The sequence below is a fragment of the Apaloderma vittatum genome, unplaced genomic scaffold, assembly GCF_000703405.1.
Source record: "Apaloderma vittatum isolate BGI_N311 unplaced genomic scaffold, ASM70340v1 scaffold8298, whole genome shotgun sequence".
In the NCBI taxonomy this organism is placed as follows: domain Eukaryota; kingdom Metazoa; phylum Chordata; class Aves; order Trogoniformes; family Trogonidae; genus Apaloderma; species Apaloderma vittatum.
In genome coordinates, this window is record NW_009729007.1 from 26,965 (window position 1) to 45,055 (window position 18,091).

Sequence of the window (18,091 nt, forward strand, 5' to 3'; positions counted from 1 at the left end):
ATACCCATTAGAACATAGTATTTATTTAAGGTATTGGTATCAGCAAAGTATAAAGTTAGGCTGACAGGTAGGAGGTCCAAGGTGGAAGAACCTGTGCTGTTGGACAGAACAGCTTGGATGGATCCTGGAAAGAACCAGGAGAGCACAGGCACCAAGCACTGGCAGCTGAGATGTCCCTCTTGGGGTGTCATCTCTGCGGTCACTGCTGTCAGGAAGTCCAGCTGGTTTTTGGTTACTCTCCACACTGCATCTCCAACTTCTATATCCCAAATTTCGAGTTTTCTATTTGTCACAGCATAAGAGAGATGCTTTCAATTTTATTTATTTCTAACCTAGCAATCCATACACTTGTTTTAAGAGCAACAAAGGCACTCACCTTTCTCTGAAGCCTTGGAGCTCAGCTGTGGCTAGAAACATGCCTGAGCTGGATGCAGAAGAGCTCTTTCTATTCATGTTGGACGGAAGTATTTTGAATATTTTGCCTATCTTTAGAGCATTGAATAATGTCCAGTTCTTAGGACCAGCTGGCAATTTCTTTAACAATCAACTCGCTATTAGACAGCCCTCACTACACGTACTAACATTCCTGTCCTCTCCTCCATCACAGCTTATGATTTGTGGCTTTTTTTAATGCAGACCTCAGTTTTCCCATGAGAACTGGGACTGTGTTATGGCTCGTAGCAGGGGAAGCCAGGAACAGAGACCTGGGCATCCTTCTCACCATTAACTCTCGATTGAAGGGGTGCCTAAGACTACAGTAGACTCTGAACCTAGGGATCACCTTCGCAACACCTGGTATGCACCAAACACCTTCTTCCTTTAAGATCATGCCTGACTTATAATAAAGTGGGCAATGTTGTATAAGAAGTCACAGTCAAATACATTCTCGTTTTATAGTTTGCCTTTAGGCTGCTGTGCTCCATTTCACTGGAGAATCTGCATTTCTTTTACACCTATCTGCAAATATTATTATCTTTTTCATATCAGATCCAGCTTCTCTTCCTTTTAGTAGCTTCCACATAGTGCAGGCTACTTTTCCAAGCTTTCTGATGAAACAGGAAAAGCATGGGTGATGGTACTATTTGAATAAAGAAAACCATATTCACCTCAGAGATTCCTTGGTTGTCATCTTTCTTGACTTGAAACTTTTGTCACCAGTGCTCCTTGAGGCTCTGTGACTTTCTGTCACAAAAACACAAACACAAACAGTACATTTGGCTCCCATGGATGGAGATTCAGCCTACTCAGAGGTTCCTCAGCAGCACCCCAACCAAATGGCTAGCTGCTGGTCCCTCCTTCAGCATGGGGGAAATTTCTCAAAATAACACAGCAGAACTACAGAAAGAAAATAAAAGACTTTTATTTTCTAAAACTCATGCTTTTGTCATATTTCAATAATTAATACTTAACTTTTATACAACTTTTTGTACACCTATTTACATTTATTTGCATTAAGTAGGCTTTGTTTTAAACATCGTCTTTCACATTTGAAAAAAAAAGAAAAAAAAAAAAGGTAGAGGGAGCTGAGATGAAAAGTTGTGTAAGAGTGGTCCTTCATTCTTCTAAGAGTTGTTTGAGATGCACCTCCTCAACTTGGGACATCTGTAAGATCAAAAGAGGCCAAGATCAGGAGACCCAGCAAACACTCTGGGGCCCTCAGACCTCTCCTTGGAAAATCAAAGTACCTTTTAGTTTATCAGAAGTCTTTTTGTGGCCCCCTAATATCACGTGTGGGCTTCAGAAGTCAGAGGGGAGGGGGATGTTGAGCGAACGAAGCCACCTAGTCCAGCGGGACCCCGTGTCTGTAGCAACTCTTATAGGTTCATGCTGTTGCTGGACCCTACCAGTGGGAACACAAGGGGAGAAATCCTACATCATCATTGATAACCACCAGAAAACAACACAAAAAGCAGCAAAAGTACGCAAATCAGTGACCTGTGTACAACGACCTTACCTGTTCTGTCGCTGCTGCTCGAGGGCAGCAGCTCTCACGCCAGCTGGGCTCGTGTTATGGGCCCATAAAACACCATGTGGGCGTTTGCCATCCCTTGGCTTGGTTGCTGGTGAAAAAGGCACTTGGAGGAAGGGTCATGCCTTCCTCTCCATGTCCTTGGGATCAAACGTCTGGCTCTCAGCACTCGCCGCAGGCAGCGGCAGCCAAGAGGTGAGCATTTGCAGGAGTGGCGTAAGAGTGAAGCAAAACGAGAGAAGGGATTCATCTTGTGGAAACCAAGCTACCAAAGTGAAGATTTTCTTCCATTTTAAATAAAAGATAATGGGAATGAATGCAGGAACCAATTTTGTACAGCCCACCAGGGTATCATGAGGGGGATTTTTACAATGTTCTTTGGTAAATCAAAACACAATTTTTGCAGTGAGGTCAACAGGCAAATAAAACGCATGAGTGAAAAAGTCACTACTGTAGCTGCAACCCAAGAAAGTTTCTTTGCCTGGGCTTGCACTTCATGTGTGATATTATTCATGTGAAATGCCAGAAAGAAAGAACAGGCTAACAACGTAAATTTTGCAATTGGTAAAGTCTATAATGAAGATGTGGAAGGAATGAAAACTACTTCAGATAAACAGCATCAGACAAAATGTGCTGGTGGGAATAATTATTAATTTCAGAGATAAACCGCCATATTTACTCCCAAAAAGCATGTTCTCATTGCACTGTTCACAACACCGGACTTGTAGAAACTGTGCTTCATGGTTATCCGTACTTCTTATTAGCGCTATGGTTGTCTCTCCCCTTCTGAAAATCACCCCTAATCGCTGTCAACACTTCTCCCATCCAGCAACACCAAAACCCCTCGCAAAGACCCGCTGAGCTTGTTCAATACAAGAGAGCACGGTTTGATCCAGAGCTTTCTGGTGACCCATCTCAGCTACTTCAGTCTCTCAGACCTTTTCAGGGCTCTGCAGATTATCCCAGGTAATATGACCCATTGTCTCCAAATTCAGTGCACAAACCCTTTCATTAATTACTCCTAACTTCACACTTTTTGGTGTTGAGGGGAGAAAAATCCCCTCCTAACATCCTACGAAGACCATGATATTTAATCAATTCAGATGCACTTACACCTTTATTCCATATCTGACTGACGGGCAGGACAGCTTTGACCACCATGTATATGCAAGAAATAATGCAAATGAAGGATAGCAGGGGAAAAGTCTATCCACCTTCTGACAAGAAGCCCTTTTTACCCAGAGAAGTGTATGAGGATCTCACAGGGATGTTCCCTGACTTATGATGCAGCAATTTCTTCCATTTGCATGCAGAGTTCTTCAGGCCACGATTATTACACAGATCACCCAGGTACTATGAATGATAAAAGTGGCCCAGATGTGTTCTTGCTATAGCAACTGAGCCCATGACCATGATTCTTTCTAAAACCTCTTCCTTGGGACTGCCAAGGGTCCTTCTTATTTGTACAGTCCTGACCATCATCTTACAACCAGTAGAATTCCTACACAGACAGCCCCTGTAGAAACTGCTGAATTTCTGACTTTATCTACTGAACATGTCTTCAAGAAAAGGCAATTGGCTGCAAGGCCCAAGGGAAGAGTTTGATATGGAATCGGCGCACACATGCTCTGAGATGAATCCCAGCCTCCATTGTCATATGCAAACCCACTCACGCACAACATTCAAGTCAGACAACCTGCCTGGACCTCCCTCATCAAAAGACAGGATTATCAGGAGTAGGATTCTCTGTACCAACTCGTTAAGCCATCCTAACTTGCAAAGGAAGGAAGACCATAGACAGGCAAACTTGGGACATCTACGGAAGCTCCCCTCCCCAATTCTATGACAATGTCTAGCCATTGCTGGGCTTTCTGCCAATTTTGGGGCACAGTAAACAACAATCAGTGTGCCCTGGCGAGTCTCCACAAGTTGTAGCAGGAGATTCTGAGACTGCTTTCTCTCTGATGGCTTTTTTATTTCTGAACAGTAGGAAATCTTTCCTTCTCCTTTCATAACACTGAGCTACTGTCCTTTCTCCAGCAAGTCCCAATTTCCCCTTCTGTGAGGAATAAACATGTTATTGAAAGTCTCCAGCAGCATATTATTCTGCCAGGCGCTTCTGAAGTGCCCCGAATGCCTTGAGAAGGTCGTGGCAATATCATCCCTTCTCTAATATTGTTTTAACACCACTTGCAGTCCAATAGGGGGTCGGTTAGCTCAGTCGGTTAGAGCATGGTGCTGATAACACCAAGGTCACCAGTTTGATCCCCGTTCAGTCCACGTGTGTTGCCTGATCTAGTTGAGAGGCATCCCTGCCCATGACAGGGAGGCTGGATTAAATGATCTCTAAGGTCTCTTCCAGCCTAGGCCATTCTAGGATTCTAAGGTCTATGAATAACATAGAGAGGCGTCCCTGCCCATGACAGGGAGGTTGGACTAGATGATCTCTAAGGTCCCTTCCAGCTTAGACCATTCTATGATTCTACGATCAAACTGGTAACAGAAATCCCTACCAGTAACTTCCTTAGAGTCATAAAGCCTATTATGCGGAAAGACTAGAACACCCGTGATCCCACACCAGACTCCCTCTCCAGTTAGAGTGACAAGCTCCCAAATTTGTCCCACAGCATGAATGACCTGAAGTAAACATGTCCACTAGTCAAACTCCACCAATACCTTTTGAGCCTACCAAGTGAAGGTAGTGCTGCTCCTCCAGTTTTCATGCTTCCTCAGCCTCCCACAGTGATCTCTGCTCCTTACTAGATGCAGAATTTTTAGTTCTTCTCCCGGCTGGAGGTGATACTCAAGCCTACCACAGCTCCCCACGTGTAGCCAAATGGGCTGAATGGAGCAGCTTACAGGAGAGCATTTTATAATGCTGTGCATTTGAAAAGCCAGATTCCCCAAGAATGAGGGACCTAAGACATTGGGGCTTGGCACTCCTCTTTCTAAGGGTCAAAATATTTTAATTGTCCTCATACTTCCTTCTGTATTAATTTAATGACAGAAGGAAAACAGGAGGAAGTTGGTGCCCAGGAGGTAGTAGGCAAATAGGGCAAAAATAACATTTTCAGATATTTAAAATCTAAAAATATGTATTCTGAAATTCCAGTTTTCTAGATTGAAATAAAACATCTAGATACTGCTTCCAGAGACTGTAGATTTAAGAGGCAACATCTCATATGAACCAGCTATCCAGACTATTTTACACAGCTTATTTAGAATTTAGAACTCTACTCACGTGTTCTGCAATGTGAACTCCACCTCCAGCTCCTCACGTGCCTGAAGAGGGGAAAAAGAAAGAAAAGGTATATTACTTATTTTTCTTCGTAGTTTTCATTATATCAGTTACATATAATTTGTAATATATATATTTAAAATAGCACTTGGGAAAATTCCCAGAAGAATAATTTCAAAAAAAGCCTGTGGTGCTAACTAAAAATATTGAATTTAAGCATAGTGAAAAAACAGTTGCTAAAATTATTTTTAAAAAAAATCTAAATATCATGTAAGCATGTAGATGTAGGAACTGCTATTCTGCTAATAGAGCCATTTTTCAGATTTTAGTTCCCAACACAAAAAGAAATCAGCTGCTTTAATATTATTAAAGTGCTTGAAAATTCAGAACTTATACTAAGAGTCAAAGATGCCAGAAATATCCAGAATTAAGGCATTGGGTAATTAATTCTAGTTGGTTCCACCCTAGATTTTTAGCACAGATATTTGCTCTTAACAAATACTACCATGGAGCAATCATACAGAAAATAAGTCTTTTCTTATAAAACACAAATTAAGTAGATTTTTTATTCCTATAATGAAATACCACAGAAGGAAGGAAAAAAATTGCTTTTTTTCTTATCAATACCATTGCTCACCTGCGGATTCAGCTGAAACCTCACTCGAACAGTTCGTCCTACAGTGAGTTTATCTATGTCAAAGAGAACAGTGCAGAGTTCATCATCCCTGGTGACCGTGTCTTCATCACAAACCTTCAGCTCCAGCACATTCTGCAAGAAGAGGTTAAGAGTATCATGGAGTTATTTTTGTATCTAATAGCTTGATAGGGCAATAAAATCTTGAGACTAGGTTTTCCTCCCGCTCCCCACCAGTTTTAGGGGTAGCAGGAAAACAGAGAAATGGAAAAGGGAAAGGGATTTGGGAGTATTAACTCGTCCTGATAACTGTACAAACACAAAGAAGCAGGCTTGTGTGCCTCAGGAAATTAAACAAGACAAGCAGGTCACATAGAACACGTGATAAATAACTGTACTGAGTGTTTCCACATGTATTTTATGGTCTTTGGCTCTAAGTGTATAAAACAGGTACTTAAAGAACGTTTGAAGGAGTTCCTTTCCATCATACATAGAACTAAGTGATCTTAGTGCTATTTTTACGCAATCTTTATCTTGAGTTTCACTTGTATAGGGCAAGATCATGAAAAGGAATAATACCAAGGAGGATGTAAGCACCAGAGGTTTTTCTGAGGACTCTTTAACACCTCCAGTGTTTGGAAAATAGCACTATACTTATTGGTTTATTGCCATTTTGCACCATCTACTAACCATCTGCAGACAGCAAACGGTGAAAACCATTTATTTTCACTACCTTCACTCGGCGGTCGATCTTATAGCAGAAAGCCTCATTCCACACAGGGTTTTTGCTGTTCCTGATGGTTCTGGTCCGAACCTTCTCACTTGAGGCAGTAGGCAGCCACAGTGTCACATAGCAGTCTGAAAGGGTGACTGTAGAAGAAGAAGACGAGCAGAGTGACAATAGATCCAGAGAAAGAATTACTGCACAATGCACACTTAACCCTAGTAAGACAAAAATAACACGGGGGGGAACTTATTCCTAAAAATACACCGGGTGAGGGGCAAATAACACCGTGAAGCACTCATGGCAAAGCAGAAGAATCCTCACACATTTGCCACACTTATTCCCACCTTTTCACTGTAAATTAGGCTTTCTTTTCTTTTAAAATGTTACTTCATATCTGAAATAACATGGTACTCCATGTGCAGTACATGCATGCCTCTCCGTGCTGCATTTGGCTTTACATTCATCACTATTCAAATGACTGAGACAGGATAATGTTGTCAAAACATGAAAATATCTCCTGGTACATGTCCTCTGCCACAGGCACTCCCATCAGCTCCGGAATGGCTGTGCTGATGCTTAGATCTCACAATCTTCATTGTGGGCTGCAGAGAGACTTGTTTTCTAGCGTTTCCTCCCCAGATTCCGTGCCTTAACTAATTTAAAGCCATTATCAGAGTACTGGCTTAAATGAAGAACAACAGATTTAAATTTTTTTTGGCCAAAAAGCAAAGCTGAGAAGTTTTATTTCCCATCACAAATTTAAGTGTACCAATTTCATAGTCATTTATGTATTTGATAACATTTTTAGAAGTTGTGCCTTTCTTAGCAACCCTTTTGGAAAACAAAATCAGTTTTGGCACCACAGTTAAATTACTATTCATCCTTCCTACTGCTCTATCTGCAGACTGGAAAAACCTGGCCATCACCCATGCCTGGGGAAGGAGACTGTGGGTGCCACCAAAGACATCAGCTCCTTTCATACCCTGAACTCCCATGTTTGAAGGGAGAACCTCCAGGGAGGAAGACTTGCAGAGGCTTGATACAGGTGCCGATGGCTTTTCTCTTATACCTATAAAGCAACACATATTCTCCCTATTTCACCTTAGCAATGCTCAACTAATCGTCTGGTTCTTATAGCAACCTTGTGAGTCAGAAGAGGTCAAATAATTCAACCCATAATCAATCCCTGCATCATGCTCAAAACCTGTAACAGTGTTATTACATCATATTAGGTACAATTTTCTTCACCTATTTCATTTTTATCATTTGGTAACAGCTAGAAATTTCAGGGATTGTTTCTACCAGCCATACTTTTCCCAAGCTTGTGTACTTAACCACGCTATCACAATCAGTAAAGCCTTGATAATGACTGCGGGAAGGGAAGGAAAGGAATCCCAGAAAGTGGCCTTAGCCAAACATGATCAGAAGGGCACAAGCAATCAGATGTAAATTTGCATGTAAGTGCACTGCAGAAAACGTGAATGACTTGCCCAAGATCCCATAATGCAGTCAGTGTCAGGGTCTAGATTTCCAGGCCCATACCCAAATCTATTAAAATTGTCTTGCTCTGGAACAACAGCAGGGAGAAATACTTTAAGAGTATATTTATTTTTCACTGTTGAAGTAAATCAGAACATGAGAATCAGAGATCACAAAGAAAGATTCACTTCAATAAGTTAAGCACAAACACTGCACTAACGAGAAGAAAACAAAACAAACCCCAAAACTAAAAACAACAAAAAATCCCCACACCCAAGCCCAAACCAACCAACCAAAACCCACATTGACATGGAGAACACCAAGGTTTAATTAGAAAAATAGGAAAGTTAAAGTGGAAGAAATAAATGGTAACTCAGAACTGTAACAAGCATTATATTGTTATCATTATAAAAGAGGTACAAAAGGGATATTTTCACATAGTTGAAAATCCTGAGGTTTCGAGGAAAACTGAAATGTTTGCCTTTCTAATGCCTCAGAAAAGAAAAGGACTACCTGCAACATCCTTCTCACTGCAGACAAAAAACAAACAGGTTTTCCACAATAACTCAAGTTCCTTCAGGAAACAAACTTTCTGCTGAGACAATATTCTTGCTGAAAAGTTTTCAGATCTTTCTGTCAGATCAGGATGCCCAAGTTCTGAGTATGGGGCGTCTCAAGGGAGTAACGATATGATATTCATCTGCTCTTCAGATCCAAATACAAGGTAACGAAGCAATAGGATAGGGCAGACGGGCTTCACGAAGAAAGACTACGATTCAGTTGCAACCTGGACTGTGTCAAAAGAAGCACGGCCAGCAGGTTGAGGGAGGTGATTCTAACCCTCTACTCTGCTCTAGTGAGACCTCACCTGGAGTACTGTGTCCAGCTCTAGAGCCTCCGCCACAAGAAGGACACGGACGTGCTGGAGCAGGTCCAGAGGAGGCCACAAAAATGATCAGAGGGCTGGAGCACCTCTCCTATAAAGACAGGCTGAGAGAGTTGGGGCTGTTCAGCCTGGAGAAAAGAAGGCTCTGGGGAGATCTTACAGTGGCAGGGGGGTTGGACTAGATGATCTTTAAAGGTCCTTTCCAACTCAACACATTGTATGATTCAGCGTGGTAAGGAGTGACTGTCAGCAAGCTGTTCCTAAGGAGGACAACCACAATGAACTGAAGCAGAACCAGGCGGCCTGCTGGAGGGCACAGATGCACACGCAATCGTGCGTGCTGGTTTGCAGATGCATTTGCAGTGACTGCCCTTGGTTGGTGCAGATCACCCCTGAGGTAGCTGAACATGTGGATTTTGTTAAACAAGAAGTCGTGCGTACAACTGTAAGGCCACAAAGGGTGTGCTTCTGTACAGGAAAACAGACCTCTGATCTCTAAGAAACCCAGAATTTTGCATCTTATAAGGTGCTGTCACATCATCTACTAAGCCAAACCCCTTTATCAAAATGGCACAGTAATTATCATACAACAAAGCAGTTCGATCATCTGTCAATGCTAGAGTAAAAAAATATTATGACATAAGCAGTAAACAAGGCATTCAGTGAATCACAACAGATTTTTTTAAAGCTAGAAAATTAAAGGAAAAAGATAAATAAGTACAGGAGCATTACATTGCAGAAGACACAGGAGTAAGTAACCCAGAACACCACAAGTAAGTGCAGCAGAGATTTATTCCCCGATAGTAATCATTAATTAAAAAATACTGTTGTTGTTAAACACGGCTTCCACGTGTTCCAACCACATCCCTCCAGCCAAAAACCACCAAATACAACCTCAGATAAGTTTGCTCTCTACTCTTCTTGCATACTTATAAATTCTGCAGAAGTAATAGAATGTTTTTGGGTATAATTTTGCTATTTTCATAGGCTTTCTCACTTCTGATGATGTTATGTTTACATCACCAGTCCCCTTCTTTCTTTTGTCCAGAAATTCTGTAGGGAATACCCAGGTCTCTTAGTCAAAAGTACAAGAATTTTCATTATTTAAAGAGCAGCCCTCTGATCAGCAGAGCTAAGTTGGATGACATAAGGGTAGGAAATACATCTCATGCAGTGAGGTACGAAAGCAAGAGATCAAAAAAAGAGATCAAACCTTGCTTGAGTTAGCCTCTTTATACTTAAGAACAGAAAGCAATGTTTCAGTTTCACAATAAAATTAATTCTTTCAAACTTGCAGCAATATATATATCAGTAACACTCACCAAATATTTACTTTCAAGAATTATAATAAACATCTAAGAATAGTAGAGGTACTCACGTAAGTCTGCCTTCCGGACATTCCTCACTCTTAGTATTTTTACAGTGAGCAAGTTGAAAGGAGATACTGGTCTCTGCCCGACAATTCAAAAGAAAGAAAAAAAAGGAAACAGAAAACATTGACAGTTAGAGACTGCTGCAACCCTAAAGTTCTAAGGACATAAGTTATAAAAAGGTTTTTGAAGTTGAGCCAGTATCACTTATCAAACCAAGTGGAGCAGGGTGAAAAATTTTTTTGGCGCAGAATCTTCTTCGGGTCTGAAATAGAAGCAACAGATTTCTAAAGCACACAGGAGTTGAGAACAGGTGCTGAGAGGTCAACACGATAAAGATGGCTCCTTTCTAACACCAGTCCATTACTATCGCAACGGATGCCCCTATGGCACACACAGGCGTGGGCGTCCTCCCCTCTGACACCCCACGGCCTGCAAGAGAACAGGTGGTATCTGGGACACCAAACACGGTCACCGTAGCTGTGGAAGGAGAGCTCAGCGACCCCCATGCACCAGCACAAGCTCCTGCACCAGCACAAGCTCCCACGCGCAGCCTACAGGGCCAGAAACGCAGCCGATGGGGATGAGATGCTTTTCATGATGGCTTTGATTCATCTCTGATCTTCAGCCCCAACCCCCTAGCAGAAAGCTGTGAAACTCCTCCCAGAGACAGTTTCAGGAATTAACTCACAACTCCACCAGATATCAGACACCTTGGGCTCAGACACACTAATTCTACAGTGGCTCATAACTTCCCTGGCTCATACTAACATGGCCTTATATTCCTCAGGCTATAAATTAACTCTTTCCTCATTTCACCTTGGAGATAACTACTTAAGATCTTTCTCTCCTCTCCCACACTAACATCTCTGCTCTGTAGGTACCATCTTTCCTTTTAAAACCAATGTATGTTCAGATTTCATTTCTCTCTACTCTTCTTTCAAATTGGTATTTAGCTTTGAGTCTACTGATTTTGTTGTAGAACAGAAACAGATGTTTCATGCGCAAAAAACTTGTCTAAGCTTTCCATCTATATCAGGTGGGAAGAACATATAGTAACTCTACCCATAAATCCCCTCACACCTACAATCATAGACATATTATACCTTAGTAAAGTTAACCCAGTGTCCTAACACATATGGGTCTTATTATTTTGCATCTGAAGTGTCTGTATTAATCATAAGTAGCAAAAGTAAAAATGATACATGGATGTTAACTAATAAAATGTACCTTGCTGCTCTTTCCTTCGTACATGCTATAACTATTGTCCAACCATTTGTCTTTCCAGCTGTGGCACAAGGCTTATCCTGAAGTGTTTCACAATGCTTTGACAAAGCATTAAGCAGCTGGCAATCTGGTGTGACATTGGACACTAACACAACATAATGAAGTAGGTCCTTCTTCCCACCGACGAAAACCTCAGCACCTCTGAAAATGCAGCAGAGATGAAGAACAGCCTCCAAGAAACAGCCTGGATAATCCCTGGCATATCCTCTTGCACTTCCCTTAGGGTCAGCAAGGGGTCTGAAGATACAGAATTGAAGGTCAACAAGGCAGCAGCAGGAGGGTTGGAGCAGTCAGTGACATGGACATATTTGTTCTACAGTACCTTAACATATCCAGACTCTAGCACAGGGCACAGTTTTATGGTGCATGGTTTGCAAGCACTTGAATCGTCAGCTGTGGGACATTTCAGCTGTGTATGACATCTCTACCTGCTCCATTACCCCAAACATGGCCACAAAGGAGAACTCGAACAGATACACCTTGACAGAAAACTAGTTCTTTGCAGGGGAGGGGAAGATTACAGTCTCCAGTCAAAAGCAACCAAAGGACAAAAAGACATCACGCTCAAATTATACAGTGGAACTGCCAGAACTGCTTCTCTATATGCATTAAATAGAACTGGGTCAAACACAGAAGCACTCCTAAGCAGAGAGACCAACAGCCAAGGCTTGTCTATTCCTTCCAAAACCACTGATGTTTGCTACATTTACGCTTGGTCCCTGCTTTCTCACCCTATAAATCCTAAATATTTTTGTCCTCAGCAGTGGTATTTCAGCAGAAGAGGTGGAGCATATCTTTACCCAGGAAGGATGGGGTTTGCACCCCTTGAATACAGAAGAATGGACTTAGGCAGAAGTTCTCCATCCCCAGAGAAGTGCTGTGATAACTAGGCTGGACACCATTTTAAAGGAAATAATGTTAGCTCTTTCAAAAATAGCTCTACTCTACCTCTGCTTTCTGCATCTCAAGTGGACAGTGGTACCTCCCTGCAGCCCTAAGTGGCACAAAGAGATAGGATCTAAGAAGTGTGTTTCTGTGCTCAGCTGTCCCCGTTACCTATTTACGCAGGTATTTATCCCTGCTCAGCTGTGGCAATTCCCATCCTGGTGTATCTAACTCTCCAAACACCCTGAATCAATTCTCAGCACCTTGCTCTGGGTTGCAGAGTCCACTCCCATGCTAGAGACTTGCAAGTCAGACCTTATAGCTCCTAACCTTTAGGTGCTCAAATGCTTTGTCACGTCTAGCTGTCAGTCACACAGAAAAACTACTTGGGGGTGCATCTTAAACAGGATAATCTGCTAGCAATAGGCAATGACTTCCACATCTTTCCCTTTAATGTGATGATGACCATATCACACACTGGGTAAGTTCTGAGGTCAGAAGCCTCCCAGGTCAGTTATTACGCACACTTAGACTTTCAACTTCTGTATTTATTTTGTCTGAGACATGGTTGTTACCTCATAGACCGGAAACACAAGCCAGGCATTTTAATAATCACTGTTGAAACTACTTAAATATATAAGATTGCAAATGCAGGACTTGGTCACCCTATCCTACGTCAGATAAAAGTTCAATTAAGTCCTGTGGCACGTTTGCGCAATCCTTAAGTATCTAGTCCTAGGGAAGTCAATAGAACTGTTCCTGTACATGAACGCTCATCCATATGAATAAGAGATACATAACCAGGCTCTAAAACTGCTCTGTTTCAGTAAAATTCCAGCCTTAAAAGTTATCTTTTTTCCTTGAGGAGACTAGAGTAAAACACACACAACATTCCCAAGTTACATCATGTGAAAGGGCAATTATTTAAGTAAAACAGTGTGTTAGCTCTATTTGGAGCAGGCCACTCTTCTCCTAGCTTTCTCTTCTAAAAGAAATAGAAATCTCACTACTTAAAAAAACCCACACTATGAAGAACAACACAGAAAACAGCCCTGCCAAAAACAGTGGCAGGACTTCAAAAGACAGATAGTGGCCTTGCTTCTGATCTGGGTCAGGTATGTGTCACCTTTTAACTTCAAAGAGTTTTGGAGCCTCAAGGATGGGCAGGATTTCATGACGTTCCAGTGTCTGTCACTTCAGGCAAACGCAGCAGAAACACTTTTCCCTCCATTACATGTTTTGTATTTAGTTCATACGTTTTAAAATATCCCATTCCTGGGTCTTACTAAGCCAGTAAAGTCAGTGGGGTTGTTCCAGAAAAAAAAAAACCCACAAAAAAAAACAAAAAAAACCCCCTCCACAAATGGAGGAGAAGCTACTCAAGGACTGTTTCTTTCCAAGAGCTATGCAAAAATTATGTGGCTTCAGATTGCCATTTTCATGTAATTTTTCTTCTCTTCCTGCTTCTCTTCCAGCTTGAGTGTTAGAATGAATCCAAATCTTAGAAGAGAAACCAAATCAAGCACTACCACAGTTCAACCTGGCTTTTTCTCAAGACCATGCTAGCCTATATTGTTTTGATACGATGCAGTTATTTGAGTAATCCAAAAAGTACTACTTTTTTTGCCTGTCACCTTAAGGGCACTAACAACATTTTCATACCAAATATCTTACATATTCTCTTTAATTTTGAAGGCCACTCAAGCTTAAATCACACACATCCCGTGGGTTGCTCTGAAACCCTAGTAAAGAAAGGTGATTTTCTTAACTGATATATTAAGCAACAAAAACCAACTCAGATATACTATACTTACATATTTATCATAATAAATACCAACTTTCATGGGGAAAAAAAAAAAACAAAACAAACCCTCAGGTCCTTCCTGATTTCCTTTAATAGTTAGGACAGAAAGAAGGGGCTCAGGATACTACTCTAAACCATGTGCTATATTCTAACCATATGTGCTATATATATTCTAAAGTCACTGAAGCATTCTGGTCTCATATCTAGATACCTACTAACAATGTAGAAAGCCCTACGGATAAAAAACAAAACAAAACAAAACAGCTCGATCCTCTAAATACAGACTAACATACTTCCTTATGGCTGTGAGCATATACACAGAGGCCTAAACATAATCTTAAATGCTGTTTTTTGAAGAAACTCTGCATAGTCTTTGCTACACCACAGTATTTCACTTTGACTAGAGAAGGTAAGTAGCTCTCGGGCACTATCATGTATCAGACGCTATCAAGAACAGCAAACTTTCATGAGGCAGACTGAATTTACCACTGTTGGGACGATCTCTGTATCCCTGCAAATCCCTCATGTGGACTCAAAGCCTAGAATAAACCCAGCTGGGAACCCCCCACCATCACTGCAGCAGGGGCCAGAGTCCATCTTTCCGACTACAGAGCCCCAGGGTGTTGCAGCCCCAAACCCACTATGAGCATCTGCAGAAAGCCCCGTGCTCTTGCCTCTGCCGTTGTTCCCATTTGCTGGCTCATAGCAGCTTATCTGATATATTTTCCTTTATGCTAATACCCACTAAAGTGAACATCTGCTAATTGCCATGGGAATTTCCATTTGCCCATGCAAAGCATTCGGCCTCTGCTCAGCCTGTACGAAACACCTCGTTGCTCTGATTTTTGGCATTCAGAGAAGTTTGGGCACTGCTCCCACTCCTACGAGGCTGATGAGATCGGGCTTGCCAGGAGGCTGAACACAACTTGTTTATTCCACAGTTTTACCTGTTTCGACGCTGTGTTTTTAAACACAGCATTACACAGAGAATTGCAAGCTCAACAACAGATCATTACAGCAAAAAGAGACTACAAGGAATACTACAGCACTAAGAACCATGGAAAGACCTGCTCCTTATGAAGGAATAAAGACAAGCAGGTGCTTCATCCAAAGGAATCAAACATACAAAAAAGGCATATAGAAAATAATATAGAAGTACAAACCAGCCCAGAAACAATGCAACACCTGCTCACAGCAGCGTAAGCATCAGACACCGACAGAAACCAGACTACTGAGCGTTTACTGAGAGCCCACGCAATATTTCATCTACAGAGTTGAAGTCACAGCTCAGCTTTTCAGCATCCAGCAAATATTGGAGCGCAGTTTTCCCCCAAGCCATTGAATTCCTAACATTTTTTCTGGTGATCTACATTCAGCACTGGACAACACTTAATGAAGGGCCAGCTAATCACCACCTACCGTTCTCACCGCTGGTGCTGAGGTGCCCGTAAAAGTCTAGGAAAAACAACACAAGGCAAAGTTAAGAAAGCTAAGCTCCATGTTAAACTCTTATTTTACGCTGACACTTTAAAACATCTCACATTTAAAGCCATGCTTAGAGCTATCCTCATTAACAACACTTATTACGTACTTTACCAACCACCAGACCTACCACAACTGTGTGCCAACTTTGTATTTCCTCAGTATGAAGTTTTTTGGTTTTAAGGAAGCACAACAGGTTATACTGTCAGCCTTCAAACATAGCTTGAAAATGCAGGCATGCCATGAGGTTCTGTAAAAGGCTAGACTGGGAGAACCATGAGATCTGAGAAACATCAAACTTGCTTTCTGTGGATTGCCAGCACACCTCAAACAGTTCATTCTCCTCCGTGATCAACTTAACTGGAACATCAGACGACTTCTTGTTTGCTACTGGCTTCTTCACTTACCTCATTTGAACTTAAATTTGATCCCATCGCAGCCCCAGTTGCATGTAAGTCCAATGTTAAAAGACACCAAGTTGTACAGCTGGCAGGAGCTCCTCATGCAGGTTAGGAGTGGAGGAATAGGGATTTTATGACAAGGTTCTCCCACTCCACCCCTTTATTATTTCCAGTCATTAGGCAGTCCCCTCCCTGCTTCCTGCAGCCTATTAGAGCACCTCAACTGAGTCAGCAGAACAAAGAATGATTTCTTTTGTACCTACTGTGATGGCTGGGAGGACACACTGAGGCTCCTTTCAGCCCAGGGGTTGCTTTCTTGAAAACACTGCTGCTAGGAACAAGTTTCACATTTGCTACACCCCCCCAAAAAAGCACTTGTAACTAATTAAATCACAGCTCTCTATCTCTACACTGCCACCATCATGGTGGAGAGAGATCTCAACAGCTTCTTTCCACACTACAAGTTCAGATACTTCTGGCAGTCTTCCCACAGCAGCACATAGTTCAGCAAGGTAAGCAAACCAATTGCAGTTCCACAACTAAGCGACTGCAGGACCCATGTTCCCTCTCAGCAACGAGAGGGAAGGGAGGAGCTGTAAGCAGTAGGTGAAACTTGGGGGCGGAAGGGTGAGGCAGGAGAGGGCTGTGGTCTCCTGCGTGGGCCAGGGAGAGCAGAAGTTCATCCATCCTTAGAGATGACTTCAAAGGGACCTTGTGTGCTCACTCCCATGGCGGTCCCAGCAGACACCCTGGGAGAAACACCAGGCAGAGAGCCCTTCCCGATTCCTCTTCGCTCTGCTGTGCAGTGACTCACTGCCTGTAAGAGCTGTGTATCACACTAGCCCTGAATTAGCACATATCTGCAAGGCTGGTAGACTTTGGAACGTGCAAGACCACACTCTCACCCGGCCACACTCCTTCCGGCCCGTCTTGTTGACGACAGGAGGCAGCTGGTTCTCACTCTTGCATCACAAGATCCAAGCAGTTATGCTAAAATTGATCTCATTCCCACTGATGAATGACTGACTTCATTCAGGGAAAGAAAGTAAACTTGCCAACAGCAGCAGATGTCACCCAAACGCACTCCCCTGTGCCATGGAGGCCAGGATCAAAGCAGTTTTGCACAGACGAAGAGAGCAGGTGTCATCTGAGGAAACGTCAATAGAATAAAATCCTCTTTTTACATGCAAGTCGCTTCCTTATATGTTCATGTCTGCACACGTGATGACTGTTCAGAAGGTCTTATCCAAGATGAGCTGTGGTACTACTTGGTGGTTTTCATCTAGAGCATTTAAGAGCTTGCTGCTCAGTCTGTAGTCACACTTCGCACAGCTTTCTCAGGAGATCAAAGGAAAAAGGCTCATAAGTATGAAACTACAGCATCTGAAACGCTCCTTGAAAGAATGACCAAAAAGATATTTCCAATGGACATGAGCATCTCTACCCCAAAGACAAAATACCTCCCTTAATTTCTGTCTTTATTACTTTATATCTGTGTTACTTATAAACAAATTCAGGCAAAGCAGCCACAGCTGAGAATCATTTGTGTTCTTGCAAAACTGGTCTTCGCAACTTTTGAAAGAAGAATGCTTCCCTGGAAAGATTCCAGAATTAAAATTTCATGTGGGAATATGTTTCAGTTAAAAATGTCTGTAAAACTTCCTCTATCAAAGGAAAGAGACTGGGTTATCCAACTTCCCTAAGTTGTCTCAGCAGTTGTATATACCTATATACATTTATACCATCCCAACAGCCAATGTAAGATTCCCTGACATTACATTCTCTTACCCATGTCACTTTTAAGATCCATAAGCGAGATACCACTTCACAATCTAGAACATCATTCCAGTCAGGGCGTTTTGCCTGCTGAATGGTTTCCTGATGCTCAGGTTATGTTTTCCCTTTCTCAAAATCATGTCATCACCGCCA

General features: G+C 42.1%; 1 protein-coding gene across 1 annotated transcript in view; it reads right to left on the reverse strand.

Annotated features, from left to right (window-relative positions):
• The window catches only part of LOC104277600 (cytosolic phospholipase A2 epsilon-like), a 31,300-nt gene extending 15,105 nt beyond the window's left edge, over positions 1 to 16,195 (reverse strand). The window contains exons 1-5 of the mRNA XM_009874283.1: positions 16,169 to 16,195; positions 10,312 to 10,384; positions 6,575 to 6,711; positions 5,845 to 5,976; positions 5,211 to 5,251 (exon numbers count right to left, since the gene is read on the reverse strand). Coding sequence (XP_009872585.1) covers positions 5,211 to 5,251; positions 5,845 to 5,976; positions 6,575 to 6,711; positions 10,312 to 10,384; positions 16,169 to 16,195 — 410 coding nt within the window. The remainder of the gene's footprint in view (positions 1 to 5,210; positions 5,252 to 5,844; positions 5,977 to 6,574; positions 6,712 to 10,311; positions 10,385 to 16,168) is intronic.
• Between the last annotated feature and the right edge of the window lie 1,896 nt (positions 16,196 to 18,091).